General features: G+C 37.7%; 1 protein-coding gene across 2 annotated transcripts in view; it reads left to right on the top strand.

Annotated features, from left to right (window-relative positions):
* The window catches only part of UVRAG (UV radiation resistance associated), a 286,243-nt gene that overhangs the window by 60,285 nt on the left and 209,718 nt on the right, over window positions 1-16,240 (top strand). For both annotated transcript variants that reach the window (XM_077776339.1, XM_077776334.1), the window contains 2 exons: window positions 312-386; window positions 15,445-15,530. In XM_077776339.1, coding sequence (XP_077632465.1) covers window positions 312-386; window positions 15,445-15,530 — 161 coding nt within the window. The remainder of the gene's footprint in view (window positions 1-311; window positions 387-15,444; window positions 15,531-16,240) is intronic.

The raw sequence follows: 16,240 nt of genomic DNA, 5'->3' as shown, positions 1-16,240 counted from the left end.
TACAGTATGTCTCTGGATCCCTTGTGTTTCAGAACGAGCCTTTCCATAGCAATCTCAAGAAGTGTTCATGGAAAATATGTGTGAATGGTGGTGCCTGTTATCTCATGTAATAATTTTGTGAGCCCTTTACAGCAGGAAGTTCTCAATTGAATCTCTGGTCTTAGGATAAGTGATTTGTTTGCTGCTGGCTTGTTAGATTAATCAGCCTGTTTTTCAGCATTGAATAGGTCCTGTTTTAACTGTCATGCTCTAATCGTGTTAAAACTTAATTAGGAATGAGAAGAACTGATAGGGTGTTTTTCTTCTTTTAGATTCATGCCCGCAACCAAAATGAAATAATTTTTGGGCTGAACGATGGCTACTATGGTGCTCCATTCGAACATAAGGTAAGAGGGTTTTCCTAATGCTGTGAGTTTTGTTTAGCACAGCTGTGCCTTGACATAGTATGAAAAGCGCTGTGTAAATAGAATCTTGTTTCAAGTATCATTGTAGGTTTGTTTAGTGTGGCTTAAGGTGAAATGCTTTCTAAAGTGAAAACTTGTTTCGTAACCACCCCAATTCGTCTTTTCTAAATCTAGATTATTAATTTTCCTAAAAGAAGATCTGGGCTACTTGCTCTTATCTTTGGTGACTTTTGATGAAGTGCAATGCACTTTTATTACAGATTAGTCAGTTCAGTCTCACTAACAGGAATGTGTTTGGAGACTATTGGACATAGTTGAAAATCGTGGGGTTTAGTTTGAGAAATTGTTTTTGGTGTCAGTTATTTAGGTCTTGCAGATAACACAGGTGAATTAGAGCAGACTTTTAAATAATTTGAAGAGCACCTTAGGAAGACATACTCTTTTTAATGTTTGAAGACTATGGAGAGCCAGAGAGGAACACTGTTGTAGCTTGAAGCTGGAGTGGATGGAAGTTGGTGAATGAGGCTAGATGGTTTGGAGAGATGTTTTCTAGGGGGATTTAACTGATAGAATGGCAATTAGGGGCACATGGGGAGTCAGAGGCTGTTGGGCCAGCTTCTTATCCAATAAGCTAGAAACCTTTCAGATCTCACTTTAGGAGTTTTGCCTTTAATATAGACATGTAAGACTGTCTTTGCCTGAATTTCCTTTTGTCAGCTTCTCTTGTTTTGGGGAGGTTGCTGACAGCTACTTGGGTGAGTGTACATAGCTAGTGGTTAAGCATACAGGTTTTGGAGTCAGATTGATGTGAGTTTAATTCCAGCCACTACAGCAACTTACCTCGGAGAGAGATCTTGGGCAAATTGAATCATCCCTGAGTTTATTTTCTCCTCTGCAAATGGAGATAACAATTTCTTCCTCCTCATAAATTGTTTGGGGATGAGAGGTGGTTATGTACATTATGAATCTGGCACATGAATAGAATTCAGTAATACATGGAAACTACTCACTAGGCGATAACCCTGTCATAGGATAAGGGGGATTACCTCCCTAATCCTATCATGTTAACACTGTGTCCCTTGCCCAGTACCTGGCATATAGTATAGTAGGTGCTGAATAGAAATTTGTTAATGAGTGTAGGTGAATGCTTGCCGTGTTAAGGACTATCAGCCAACAATGGAGGGGATGGTATTATTTTTCTCTCCTACCCTACTTTACCCTGAGCCCTGACTCCTGGAGTTTTATTTTTATGTAACTCATACTGTCAAAATAACTCTAAATACCATGTTGTTGACAAAGTGTAAAAAGCACTAATCGTAAGAATTCTCTCAGACTGAAAGCAACAATATCTTCAGAGTCCAGTAGATGGCAGTGCTTTCTCACTGTAATGGGGAGAAAATAGAGCAGGCGTAGAATCCAGTAAAAAGGACCAAATCTCTTTGGAATGAAATTCTCAGGAGATGCAAATAGCAATTTGGTGATTAATTTCACAAACACAGTCACATGACTTGATCATCTGAAGTTCATAGTCAAGCCTAGACTGAAGATTTAGGGACAATAGCAAGGTTCAGGATCTGTACAAGTGAAAATTCCTAATTTTATATTTTTTAAGACATGATACTTCTGAAAAGTAGAAAACCTGAATTCTATTCCCAGTTAAGAGACTCCTATTTAGTTAACTTCATAGAACTGAGAAAGTAAGAAGATGGCTATTTCCTCTTGCTAGTCAAATTAATGGACACTAACTTGTTTCCAAAGCACATCCCACACAATACATAAGCAGAACGTCTAGAAGTAGGGATTAAGTGTCCCAAATAGCCTGTTTTAACAACTGGGAAAGGGATATGGTATAATTTTGTCCAGGTCTTTCAGTACATCATCAAGCAAAAGTTGGAAAATCATAAAATAGCTTTTTGTAAACATATTTTAGTCAACTTTCCTTGCCTCTCCCCCCACCATTACAATATATAAATTTAAATCCACGGGAAAACTTTGTTCCTGAATTATTTGAGCTGCTGTGCTAACCTAGTAACAATGTTACACCAGATGGTTATAGAGCTTTTGAAAACTACCATTGCTAGTTTTCATTTAAGGAGTGCCTGTTACATGCCAGACACTATACTAGCCACCTTACATGTTTTTAATCTTGTGTAATTACTCCATGAGGTAGTTATTACTCTCATTTTATGGGTAAAGGACCCTAGGAGAAAACATTAAACTACGAACCCAAGATTATATAAGTAGGAAGTGGCAGAACAGTGGTTTTCTTTTAACCACTATGCCACGTGGCATCTCTACATTTCTTCCCACTGTGTATAGTGGCTTAAAGTACTAAGTCTATTGGTCTTTACATTTAACCAGAGGTATCCAGTATGTGCATTGTGACAGTCACATGAGAGGGTGCATGGGAAAGTGCTCTGAATGGTATGAGTGCATTATCGTATAGACTTTGTGTATTTATTATTGCTGAGTGGGCATGCAATGCCCATGAGGCCATCAACCCACTGAAGTCTACAAAAGTTCCACATATTAGTCACTACATTTGGCTTCTCTTGAGTCTTTTTTGCCCTTTTCTCGTGAATCAAATTAACTTTTGACAGATGTTTGGAAAATCATCTTATCCTGTAATTCATATTTATAAATCCTGCTGCTGCAGTGTGGTCCCCATTCTCTCTCTTCACCGAAGCCAGAAAATAATCTGGCAATGCCATATTTCCTGTTACGAATTTGGAGGATCTTGTCTTCTTAGCACCATTTTTTAACTTTTCAGTATTTTAATGCTGGAAAATTCAAAGCCAGGCTTGTATAGATGCTTTAGATTCTTAAAAAGTAAACAGAAACAGAGCTCCAGACTTCCTCACTAGGGGGATTCAGAGAGTTTAAAATTTTGTTTTGTTTCAAAATTTTGAAAACTTGTTTTTATTCTTCTCTCTTGGATTCGTAGTGAGGGCATTCTTGACCTTTTATTCCCTGTGATAGTTTCAGTTTAAATTGTTCTATAAAGCTGGGAATCCTGTTTTCCCTCTTCCTCTCTCTGCTAATGCACTTTAATGTGACGGCACTGCTGCCTTCTCTTGTCTCGTCAGTTATGGGGATTTGCATGAGCATCTTCTCTCCTCTTCGGACATCAGCTCCTTGTAACCGAAGTTGCGTTTACTCCCTGTTTTAGTCTTAGGACTTAGCGTAGACTTTGCTTAGTAAATATATATACTTTAAAAATTTTTTATGTCTTTTTATTTTTGAGAGACAGAGACAGAGAGCGAGTTGGGGAGGGGCCGAGAGAGAGGGAGACACAGAATCTGAAGCAGGCTCCAGGCTCTGAGCTGTCAGCGCGGAGCCTGACGCAGGGCTTGAACCCACAAACCGTGAGATCATGACCTAAGCTGAAGTTGGACGCTTAATTGACTGAGCCACCCAGGCGCCCCAGTAAATATTTTTCTATGAGTGAACAAAGTCTTCCAGGATCACATGGTCCTATCTCTAGTCTAAAATATACTCCTGGGTTACATTAGCAGGGCACTTTCAGTCCTCTTGTCATGACTAAGTGCATTAATAGCATTTAATCCACTTCGTACTTGGAGTGTGGACTATGATTGTAATGCTTTTTTGAGGGTAGTTTAAGCCACTAAAATATGAACAAGAATCTCTTTACCCTATTGATGTGTAGGGATTGATTTTAGTTTCAGGGTCTGTATACCTTTGCTTATCAGTACTCTTCTTATTTCTCACTGCTTCTCACTATTTTGAGGGAGAAGAGAACAGCCTCTGTGGTCTGAGAGCCAGATCTGGGGGAGTACATATATTCAGTTGTGGTTTGGTGTCTCAGAAGAGGCCTTGCCTTTCTTTCTTAAAAGCTCAGCTTCTGGGCTTCGTCAGAGCTCAGAGGGAGAAGGTACCTGAGGCTTGAAGGTGCTTGATAGAGATACTGGCACAATTTTTGTCAGTTAAGCTTGGCTGACAATTAAAAAGTGTCTTAATGTCCAAATGAACATAAACACAGGGGAACACAAGCTGTCTGTTGATTTGTCAAGTAGCTATTTTAAGAAAAGTTGTACAAATAAATAATATATTTTGCAAATGGATACCCACTGCATCTGAAAATATGCTCAAGTAGAGAAGGAGCCATTGGTTTTCTTTCCCTTGCCAATCATAATTTCTTATTCTACTTAAGTGAGTAGAAAAAGGACTATTTGCAAAGCACACGTACAGTTTTAAGAATAACATATAGAAGGCCGTCAGCTCTGCTGGGGAAAGCTTTTGGTGGAGGCCTTTAAGTTATTGTCCTCAGGCTTCTGCTTGGGCCTTTTGTCTTCTTATGAACATGTTGTATTTGGATTCAGATCCCTCTCAAGTCCACAGCTCCAGAATGCATCGATGTATCTAACCTTGTATCAAATTGCTTGGATGGGTCAGAGACACATACACTCTGCAAGTCCCAAACTGAGCTCAGTTCCTCTCCCTATCTTGAAAAACTTGTCTGTGTTCCTTAGTTTGGTAAATGAGACCGCTCTCCATGCACGGTCTCGAGTCAGAGCAGGAGAGACATCCTGGACCCCTCCCTCTTGTTTTCAATCACTGCTGATGGTGTCTGCTAAATAACTACTGCTTTCCTGCACTTGGATTGTAGCCAGATTTATCTTTCTAAAATGCTGGTCTGTGTCCCTCTCTCATTTCAATCATTTTAGAGTAATTAAAATGCAATTAAGTAAGCTTAACTGTCTTGCTGTGTGATCTGGTTCCTGATTTTTAAGCACCCCATAGCTTAGGTCTCATTTCTACAGAAAGGTTTTCTGTGTTACACCGCAAAGTCCAGTTTGGATACCTTTCTTTATGCTCTACAGCACCTTGCATTTCATTTTCCTCATCAGTGACCCTTACCTGGCTCTATTCTGATTGCCCATTTGTTCATCTCTCTTTCTTACTAAACTGTAAAGTTCGTAAAGGCAGGGACGGTGTCTGTCTTGTCTTCATTCCTAATTTATCCCTAGTGCTTAGCACTGTCCCTGGCATTTAGTAATAATCCAGTAAATATTTGTTGAATGAGTGAGTGAGGCTTCTGTAGTAGCAGATCGTTATCCATTCTAATGGGGTACGCTAGTTGGTTGTCACTCAAAATGCTAGCTCTCTATATTTAAATAGTTTCTGACCATTTCTGCATAGATACCTGATATTTGCAGATAATCACACTTAAAATGGAACTCTTCATCTTTCTCTCCAGGTTTGCTTTCCTTTCCAATTTTCCACATCTTTGTTAACTATTTTCCCATTTATGCAGGCCTCAAGTATTGCTGTGTTTTTAATCTACTCTATTCCATTGGCCACTAGACTCTTTTGAGTCCTTTGAAATAACCCCTGTACATGGCTACTTTTCTCCATTGCCATGCATGGCCTGAGCTCAGACTGGCACACCCATAAGGCTGGGTTACTGTAGTAGTTCCCTGGTGGCCTATGGACTCTAGTCTCTCTTTTTTTAATGTTTATTTGTTTTTGAGAAACAGAGCATGAGCAGGGGAGGGGCAGAGAGAAAGGAGACACAGAATCCAAAGCAGGCTCCAAGCTCTGAGCTGTTAGCACAGAGCCCAACCTGGGGCTTGAACTCATGAACTATGAGATCATGACCTGAGCTGAAGTCGGACACTTAACTGACTGAGCCACCCAGGTGCCCCGACTCTAGTCTCTTTATAGCCACTCTGCCTTTATTAATCGTCCTAAGGTATACTTTCATTTTTTTTATTCTTTGCTTAAAAGGTTTTGTACAGTGATTTCACATTGTCTGCTAGATGTATGTAAACCTCTGACCTGATTTCCTTCTCTCCATCTGCCTAAATCCAGTCAGTGGTATGAAGAGTACTTTTAGTTCTGTCTGTGCTTTTATCTTCTCTTTCTCTTATGGTTTGAGCTCTCATTACCTCTAGTAAGTGTGAATGTCTAGAATGGCCTCTCTACAGGGGTTTGGACATTCTGCCTTCTCGAGTGCACCATTTAGCCATTTAACCTTCCTTAAATGCACCTCTGATCATTATGCTGCACTGTCAGAAACCTTTCCTGAATCCTTGTTGCCTGGAGACTGTCTTCACCTTTTAGCATGGCATTCAAGGCTTTCTCTGCTCTGCACCCCCCCTCCCCAAAGCTACTTATTTAGCCCTATTTCCCACTATTTTCCTCTCCAGGTTCCAGTAATGTCCACATCATTGAAGCTGAACAGATTGGACCACTACTTAATTTTCTCGGAATGCGACGTATGTTTTCCCACTGTCATGCTTTGGCTAAAGGTGTTCAGTCTGTGTGGGACTTTACTTCACTGCCCTTCAGCTTTTTAATACTTCTTAATCTATCTCAATTACTGCCACCCCTGTAGACTTTGATGTCTCTGCTCCTACTAGATGGAATCTTTACCACATCAGAGCTCTGGAAGCGATTTCTTTTTTAACCTTTTCTCTGGCACCTTTGCAGTTTTTACTTCACTTCGTACCTGAACTGGGTTGTATACATCATAGTGTACCGGGTTGTATACTTTTATAAGGATGGTAGCAATAGCCTGACATCCTGTATTAGGTGTTCAGTAAACACTGAAATAAATAAGTATGTGTATAACACTGTTTGCTTCATAAACCTGACAACTGGATTATTTCAGTATAACGTATAATTCTAATAGAGTTAAGGATAGTCTTGGGACCGCTGTAGCCACTAAAAACTCTCAGAACATGTAGTAATGTACTTTAAAGGCTAACTTAGCCAGTGATCCACTACGGAAGTAGGCAAACTATAGTCTAGCACATGGGTTTATATGGCTTCTGAGCTAAGAATGGATTTCACATTTGTGAAGAATTTGATGGAAAAAACAAAGAACATGCCATAGAGATGACACGTAACTTGCAAAGCCAAAAATATCGATCTATCTGACCATTGACAAAGTCTGTTGACCACGGATCTAGAAACATACCCTATCATCTGCCTGGAATTACTCCTGCTCACTGGATATGTGAAGTTGATCATCTGTTTTCTCGAACATTTTAGTAGGCACTCACCCAGACTGGTGCCTGTTCCCTTCCCTGAAAAAGCATTGTTAGGCCTGTCTTTGGAAAAATTTTGAGTGACATGTAAATCTCCTCGGGGCTCTTTGGCTCTTGGCAGTATCTTACACAGATAACCAGATACAAATGAGCCATTTCTTTCCATTATAATCCTTCATCAGAGGTCTGTCAGGATCGCACATCTGGTGAAGTTAGATGTCATTCAGAACAAGGCTCTTAGCATATTTTAAGAATGTTAATTGCTAAGTGGTGGCTGAAGCAGAAGGGTTTAATAATGTCCTTGAGTTGCCTTAAATGTACATGACCCAGAATTTTAGAACTCGAAAGGTCTTAGAGATCAAGTGTAGCATGGTCATTAAGAAAGAAAATGGGCTGTGGAGCCAGACGGTATGGCTCTTCTACTTAATCCTCTTTGTGTCTCAGTTTCCTCACCTTTAAAGTGGGGATAATAATAGTTCCTGTTTCATGGGGTTGTGTGAAAAATGTGTTAACGCTTAATGTATTCACATTTAAATTATTAATATTAATTTGGAAAACAATACTGCCTGACATACTGTGAATGTTTATAAATGTTACTCTTATGTGTATTGCTGTCATTTTTTTTATTATTGTTTTTATGACTAGTAGTTTCATCTCACTTTATAGTTAAGGAAACTGAAGCCTAGAGGAATTAAATTGTTTTCCTCACTTCCATGAAAGGCAGCGTGGATTAAAACCCATGATCCTCGCTTTCATTTGAATGCTCTTTTCCCCCTATAATGAATTGCTTTTAGTTGTAGGTTAGTGGGTGTGGGTGATTTTTTATGAGGAAAAAAATGTATCTGGCCGCTTTCCCTTAGCCTCTTGTTGAGGGGTGTTGATGTGTAGCATGTGTCATACTTCTTCGTTTCTATGGCTAAGAAATACCCTATTTTTTTTTATATATGCTAATTTGTTTAACTGTTTATCCATTGATAGATACTTGGGTTGTTTCTACCTTTTGGTTATTGTGAGTAGTGTTGCTATGAACATTTGTATACAAGTTGTTGAGGACCCATTTTCATTTCTTTTAGGTATGTAACTAGGAGTGGATTGGCTAGGTGATAGGGTAATTCTAGGTTTGACTTTTTGAGGAATTGCCAAACTTTTTTTTATACAGTGGCCAACATTTTATGTTGCCAGTGGCAATATGGCAATATAGGAGCATTCTAATTCCTCCATATCTTGCCCACACTTCTTTCTTTTTTTTTTTTTTAAGTTTATTTATTTATTTTGAGAGAGAAAGAGTGTATGCATGTGCACAAGCAGGGTAAAGATAGAGAGGGAGGGAGAGGGAGAGAGAGAGAGAGAGAATGAGAATGAATCCCAGGCAGGCTCTGTGCTGTCAGCTATCAGCATGGAGCCAGACATGAGACTTGAGCTCATGAATCATCAGATTGGAATCTGAGCCAAAGTCAAGAGTCGGATACTTCACCCGACAGCCATCCAGGTGCCCCCTTGTTTTTAATTAAAAAATTTTGGGTTGCCTGGCCAGCTCATTTGGTAGAACATATGACTCTTGATCTTGGGGTTATTAGTTCAGTGCCCACTTTGGGAATAGAGACTACTTAAAAACTTTTTTAACATTTTGCTTGTTAGTTTATTTGTTGGTTTGTTTTCACTTATTTTAGTGGGTATGAAGTAGTATCTCATCATAGTTTTGATTCCCCTTTCTCAAATGACTAATAATGCTGAACATCTTTTCATGTGCTTGTTGGCTATTTTTGTATCTTTTTTGGACAAATGTCCCTAAGTCCTTTGGCAGTTTTTTAGTCAGATTGCTTGTCTTGTTGTTGAGTTGTTAGAGTTCTTTATATATCTTGGATGTGAGACCTTTATCAGATATGATTTGCAAATATTTTCTCCCATTTTCTGAGTTTTTTTTTTTTTACTTTCTTATAGTGTCCTTTCATGCACAAATTTTCTAATTTTGATGAAGTTCAATTTATCTATTATTGCATTTGTTGCTTATGCTTTTGGTGTCATACCTCAGAGTGCATTGTCAAATCTAAGGTTATATAGATGTACCCCATGTTTTCTTCTAATGGTTTAATGGTTTTAGCTCTTACAATTAGGTCTTTGATCTCTTTTGAGTTAATTTTTATATATGATGTTAAGGATGGGTCCAAGTCATCCTTTTTGCACATGGCTATCCAGTTGCTTCAGCGTCATTTATTGAAAACACTGTTCTTTTTCCAGTGAGTCTTGGCACCTTTATACCTTTGTGTAAAATCAGTTGACCACAGGTATGTGAGTTTATTTATGGATTCCCAGTTCTGCTCCATTGTTCTCTATGTCTACCTTTACACCAGTGCTGTGCTCTTTTTGTAGCGATGGCAGTTGCTTTGTACTATGTCTTGAAATTGGGAAGTTTGAGTCCTCCAGCTTGGTGTATCACATTGATTTTCATTTATTGAACCACCCTTACACACCTTAGATAAATCTCTTGTTCCTGGTGTATAATCCTTTTTGAAAAAAAAAAAAAACTATTTTTAAATTGTGGTGAGATGTACACAATACTAAATTTACCATATTAACCATTTTAAATGTATAGTTTAGTGGCATTAAGTATGTTCACATTGTTGTGCAGCCATCACCACCATCCATCTCCAGAACTCTTTTCATCCTGTAAAATGGAAAAACTACCCATTTTAAGCAGTAACTCCCCATCTCTCCCTCCCCTAAGCCCCTGGCACTCATCCATCTACTTTCTGTTTCTGTGAATTTGACTACCATAGGTACCTATATAAATAGAATCATACAGTCATTGGCTTATTTTAGTGGAAACGTAAATCACCTCAAGGGTCATCTGTATTATAGCATGAGTCAGAATTTCTTTCCTTTTTAAGGCTAAATAATATTCCATTGTATGAAGGTAACATGTTTTGTTTATTCATTCATCTGTTGATAGACACTTGAGTTGCTTCCACTCCTTCACTATTGTGAATAATGCTCCTCTGACCATGGATGTACAAATACCTTTTTGAATCTTTGCCTTCAGTCCTCTTGGGTATATACCCAGAAGTGGAATTGTTGGCTAAATGGTTTAAGTTTTTAAATATGTGGCTGGATTAGCTTTGTTAGTATTTTGTTGAAAATCTTTGCATCTATATTCATTCATCAGGGATATTGATCTATAATTTTCTTGTGATGTTATTATCTGGCTTTGGTATCAGGATAGTACTGGCCTCATAGAATGAGTTAAAAAGTATTCCCTCCTCTTTCAGTTTTTGGAAGACTTTGAGAAGGATTGATTTTTTTTAATTAAAATTTTTTTCATTTTTATTTATTTTTGAGAAAGCAGGAGAGCATGAGGACACACGAGCAGTGGGAAGGGCAAAGAAAGAATCACAAGTAGGCTCTTTGCTATTAGCACAGAGCCCAATGTGGGGCTCAATCCCACAAAATACAAGACCATGACCCGAGCTGAAATCAAGAGTTGGACACTCAACAACTGAGCCACTCTGGTGCCCTGGTGTTATTTTTTCTTTAAATGATTGGTAGAATTCACCAGTAGTTCTGGTGGTTTTCTGTGCTGGGAGTTCTATGATTAATGATCATAACTTCTTTAATTCTGTTATGACTTCATTAAATTAACATTTATTAGGTGGGGCACAAGGTGCTGGTTGGCGAGCCATGGTTTGGTAACAGATCACAAGAGATATTGAAATAGAAAAGATTTTTACTCACAGGTCCTAGAGGAATTATAGGGCATGCCTTCAGGAGCCACATTAGGAGGTCAAGGCAGAGTGTGGAGAGAGGCAGGACCTGGGTAAAGTACCTTTATGAGGATCTGTGGGTGGAGTGCTCTGGAGTTCTGGGTNAAAAAAAAAAAAAAAAAAAAAGAGCAGTGTTTTGGTGAGCTTCATCAGGATTTTTATCTAAGGGGCACTTAAGGCATACAGGCACTGGGAACCAGGAGAGACCATCGATCACAAGTCCTGTCATTAATTCATGTAAGCAAACTTACCTTTGCTTGCGTCTCTGTGGCCTGCTTTTCAGGACATGTGCTTCCCTGTGTAAAGTCCTTGCAGGTCTCTTGACCAAACAAAATGTATCGCTGAGGCAGCAATTCCGTGGAGTAGTTTAGCTAATCAACAACTTATGCGAACAACTTGTTGTAGGTTTGTGCAGATTTTCTATCTCTTCTTGAGTTATTTTGGGGAGTTTTTTTTTCAGGCATTTTCATTTCATGTAGGTTATCTGATTTATTGGCATACAGTTGTTCACAACTTCTGTAATACTTTTTATTTCTGTGAGCTTCGTAATGTTCCCATTTTCATTCCTGACTTTAGTGGTTTTGAGTCTTCTTTTGCTCTCTTGGTCAGTCTGAGCTTGAAGTTTGTCAATTTTGTTGATCTTTTCAAAGACCTAACTTTTGTTGATTTTCGATATTGTTTTTGTATTGTCTATTTGGATCTCAGGTCTAATATTTATTATTTCTTCCCTTGCTTTGGGCTTAGTTTGTTCTTTTTCTAGTTCCTTAAGGTGGAAGTTTAGGTTTTTGATTTGAGCTCTTTGTTACTTTTTAAAAATTAATTTATTTTTAATGTTTATTTATTTTTGAAAGAGACAGACAGAGCATGAGCAAGGAGGGGCAGAGAGAGAGGGAGACAGAATCAGAAGTAGGCTCCAGGCTCTGAGCTGCCAGCACAGAGCCTGATGTGGGGCTTGAACTCATGAACCATGAGATCATGACCTGAGCCAATGTCGACTGGTTACCAACTGAACCACCTAGGCACCCCTCTTTATTACTTCAAAAAAAAATGTAGATGTTCACCACTGTAAATTTCCCTCAGCACTTTTTGTTGTATCCCATATATTTTAATATGTTGTATTTTCATTTTTATTCATCTCAAATTATTTAATAATTTTCCTTGTGATTTGTTCTTTGGCCCGCTGGTTGTTTAAGAGTATGTTTCTTACTTTACAGTTCATGGATTTTTCCAAATTTCCTTCTGTTATTGATTTCTAGTTTCATTCCATTGTGGTCAGATAAGATACTTTGTTTGATTTCAGTTTTTAATTTATTGAGACTTGTTTTGTGGCTGAACATATGGTCTAGCTTGGAGAATGTTCCATGTGCACTTGAGAAGAATGTGTATATGTTTGTGTTAGGTGGAACAATCTGTATATGTCTAGTAGGTCTAGCTGATTTATAGTTTTATTCATGTCTTCTGTTTCCTTGTTTATCTTTTGTATGGCTGTGCTGTTATTGAAAGTGGGATGTTGACATCTCTAGCTATTTCCCACATTAGTTTTGTCAGTTTTTGTTTCATATATTTTATTACATATTGTTAGGTGCATATATATTTATAACTCTTTATATCTTCTTGACCCTTTTTTTTCCATTATATAATGTCCTTCTTTGTCTCTTGTAACATTTTCTGTCTTAAAGTCTATTTGTCTGATATTAGTATAGACACTCCAGCTCTCTTGGTTGCTGCTTACATATAGTATCTTTCTGTCTTTTCCATTTTCAGCTTATATATGTTTTTGTTTCTAAAGTGCAGCTCTTGTTGGGGCATCTGGGTGGCTCAATCGGTTGAGCTTCTGATCTTGGTTTTGGCTCCAGTCATGCTCTTATGGTTTGTGGGTTTGAGCCCCACATCAGGCTCCACCCTGACAGTGCAGAGTCTGCTTAGGATTCTCTCTCCCTCCCCTCTCTCTGCCCCTTCTCTGCTCACACTTTCTCACTCAAAATAAAAATAAATAAACTTGAAAAAAAAGTGCAGCTCTTATAGATGCCATATTGTGGATCATTAAAAAAAATCCATCTGCCAATCTCTGCTTTTTAACTGGAGCATTTAATACATTTATACTTAATTGATTATAGAGACAGAAGGACTTCTGATTTTCTATTTGTTTTCCTATATCTTTTTTGTTTCTCTGTTCCTCTATTACTACCTTCTCTTGTGTTAGATATTTTCTCATATAACATTTTTATTTCTTTTTCATTTCTCATACATACATTACAGTGTATCTTTCAGTTATTTTCTCAGTGGTTGCCCTGGGGACTGCAGTCAAGATCTTAATTTATGACCATGTAGTTCAAATTAATACCAATTTAGTTTTAATATTACACAAAAACTTTTCTTCCAGATAACTCTGTACTCCCACCTTTATGTTATTTAAGTCACAAATTACATCTTTATAATTGTGTGCCATCAAGATAGATTTACAATTGTATCATGCATTTTTTCTTTTTTTTTTAACGTTTTTTTCATTTTTTGAGAGAGAGAGAGACAGAGCACAAGCAGGAGAGAGGCAGAGAGAGAAGGAGACTCAGAATCAGAAGCAGGCTCCAGGCTCTGAGCTGTCAGCACAGAGCCCGACACGGGGCTTGAACTCATGAAGACGAAATCATGACCTGAGCCAAAGTCAGGCACTTAACCAACTGAGCCACTCAGGCGCCCCTATGATGTATTTTTCTAATTGAATGATTTTTAAATGCTAACCCAGTATTGCATTCTTAGAATAAATTCAGTCACTAATGATGTGTTATTGTTTTATCTTTATATTATCGGTTTAATTTGCTAATATTATGCTAAGGATTTCTGTGTCAGTGTTCATGAGGGATACTGGTCTATAATTGTGTGTGTGTGTGTGTGTGTGTGTGTGTGTGTCTCAAGTTTTAGTATCAATATTGCTGGTCTTGTGAGTTGTAAATTGTTCTCTTTTCCTGTATTTTATTTTAATTTTATTAATTTTATTTATTTTTTTGTTAAGTTGATGGGGTTTTTTTGTTTATTTATTTTGAGAGAGAGAAAGAGCACATACGTATGATTGAGGGAGGGATGGATGGGTGGAGGGGGGCAGAGAGGGAGAGAGAGAGAGAGAGAAAGAGAGAGAATCCTAAGCAGGCTCTGCGCTATCACTCAAACTCATTAACTCTTGAACTCTTGAGATCATGACCTGAGCCAAAACCAAGAGTCCGACGCTTAACCGACTGAGCCACCCAGGAGCCCCAAATTGATGTTATTTCTTAAATGTTTGGTAGAATTCATCAATGAAACCTTTTGTACCTCCATTTCTTTTTTGTGGGAAGCTTTTCAATTGTTTATTCACTTAAAAAATAGATACAGGGTTATTCAGATGTTGTTTCATTTCATTTTTGGAATGTTGATGTTTTTCTAAAGGGTATCTGATTCATCTAAGTTGTCAGATTTGTTAGCATAAAATTGTTCATATTCTCCTAATAACCTTCTACTGTCTCTGGCAATGTAACTTTAAAAAAATGCTTATACTAGCATCGTAGCACACATTTATATAGCATTTATTACATACTTTTCACTTTATAAATATTAACTTTTAATTTTCACAGGAGGTGGTGAGGTAGACAGTGTTATCTCCATGTTCTAAATGAAGAAACAAACCAAAGTTAAACTAATAGAGTTAAGGTGCCTTGCTCAAGATTACAGAGTTGATATGTTAAGGGCTTAAATTGTAATCCAGGTAGTCTGGGTCCAGAGTCCTTTTTTCTTGACTGCTGTTTACTTTGCATTTCTTAAGTGACAGATACCTGTTCTGTTCTTAAGGAATGTTGCTGTATTCTCTCTAGAAATCATCTTGCTCCTACCACCTTTATTTCACTAAGTAGAAATATTTGTTCCTGGTATTCCTAATTAGAACTTGGAATGACTTTTTTCTCCATATAAACATTATATATGATGGCCACACATACTTGAAATATTATTGTTAATACTCTTCTTCAGTCACATGATATGTTAAGAAGACTTCTTGGGCTTCCCTGGGAAGTTCACCACAATCTATAATGTGTAACATGACTTCTGTGGGAAAATACTAGAAGATACTTATTTTAAATTTACTTACCATTTAAATATGAAAGTTGTGCTTTTCGGAATAACAATTTGAATTTACTGAGGTGTTTCTAAATCACAATTTTCAGAAGGCAAACATTAAGATTAAGTTTTACACATATTTTATTTTGTTTTACTTTCTTTAATTTGTTGATTAATGTCTTTCAGGGTTATTCAAATGCTCAGAAGAATATTCTTCTTCAGGTGGATCAGAACTGTGTTCGCAATTCTTATGACGTCTTTTCTTTGCTGCGGTAAGAACTTCTTAGACTTTCTGCACTTTCTAAAGAATCTTCCTCATTTTGAGTTTGTGACATTTCTGTCTGAGGAAATGTATGGGAGCTTTAGATGTTGTTATTCAGGCTTAGCATTTTTAGCATTTTTTTGTGAGAGCTTCATAAATTTTGTAGCTACAGTGATTTAAGTTTATCTGTTTCACAAAGCCTTCGGAAAGCTGTTTCCTTTCTCTGGACAGTGGGAGAGAATGATTGGAAGCCAGTGATCTTAAAACAGGGACATGAGCTGTTTCCGGTTTTCTGTACTATAAAGAGCAGCAACTAGAGGTACAGACTTTAGACTTATCAAAATCTTAACAACTACAGCATTACTAAAAAAGCCCTCCACTAGCCCCAGACATGGCTTAAAGTTTTGACCTGCTGTTCTTCTTAAAAGAATCATGTTTGTCAAGGCAAAGGAGCTTTGCATGAATCTCACGCTCAGAGGCTTAACTAAATGCCTTCACTCTATATTTTCATAATGTCTGGGCTTAATTTTGAAAAATTTCCAAATTTGTTTTTAGTTTTCGATGTGGTAGATCATCAAGGACATTTTCACAGGAGGCAGGCAACCAAAATAAATGCGGCTCAAAATAAAGGTAACAGTGACACTTAGCTTGTATTCGCCCTACTTAGACAGATGTTTCATTGAAATTTGATTTTGGCAGTAATTTTCTAATGTTTACATA

Source organism: Crocuta crocuta, unplaced genomic scaffold (assembly GCF_008692635.1).
Source record: "Crocuta crocuta isolate KB4526 unplaced genomic scaffold, BGI_CrCroc_1.0 scaffold271, whole genome shotgun sequence".
NCBI lineage: Eukaryota > Metazoa > Chordata > Mammalia > Carnivora > Hyaenidae > Crocuta > Crocuta crocuta.
Note: the sequence above shows the minus strand (reverse complement) of the source record. Positions and strands in the feature narration are given on the sequence as shown.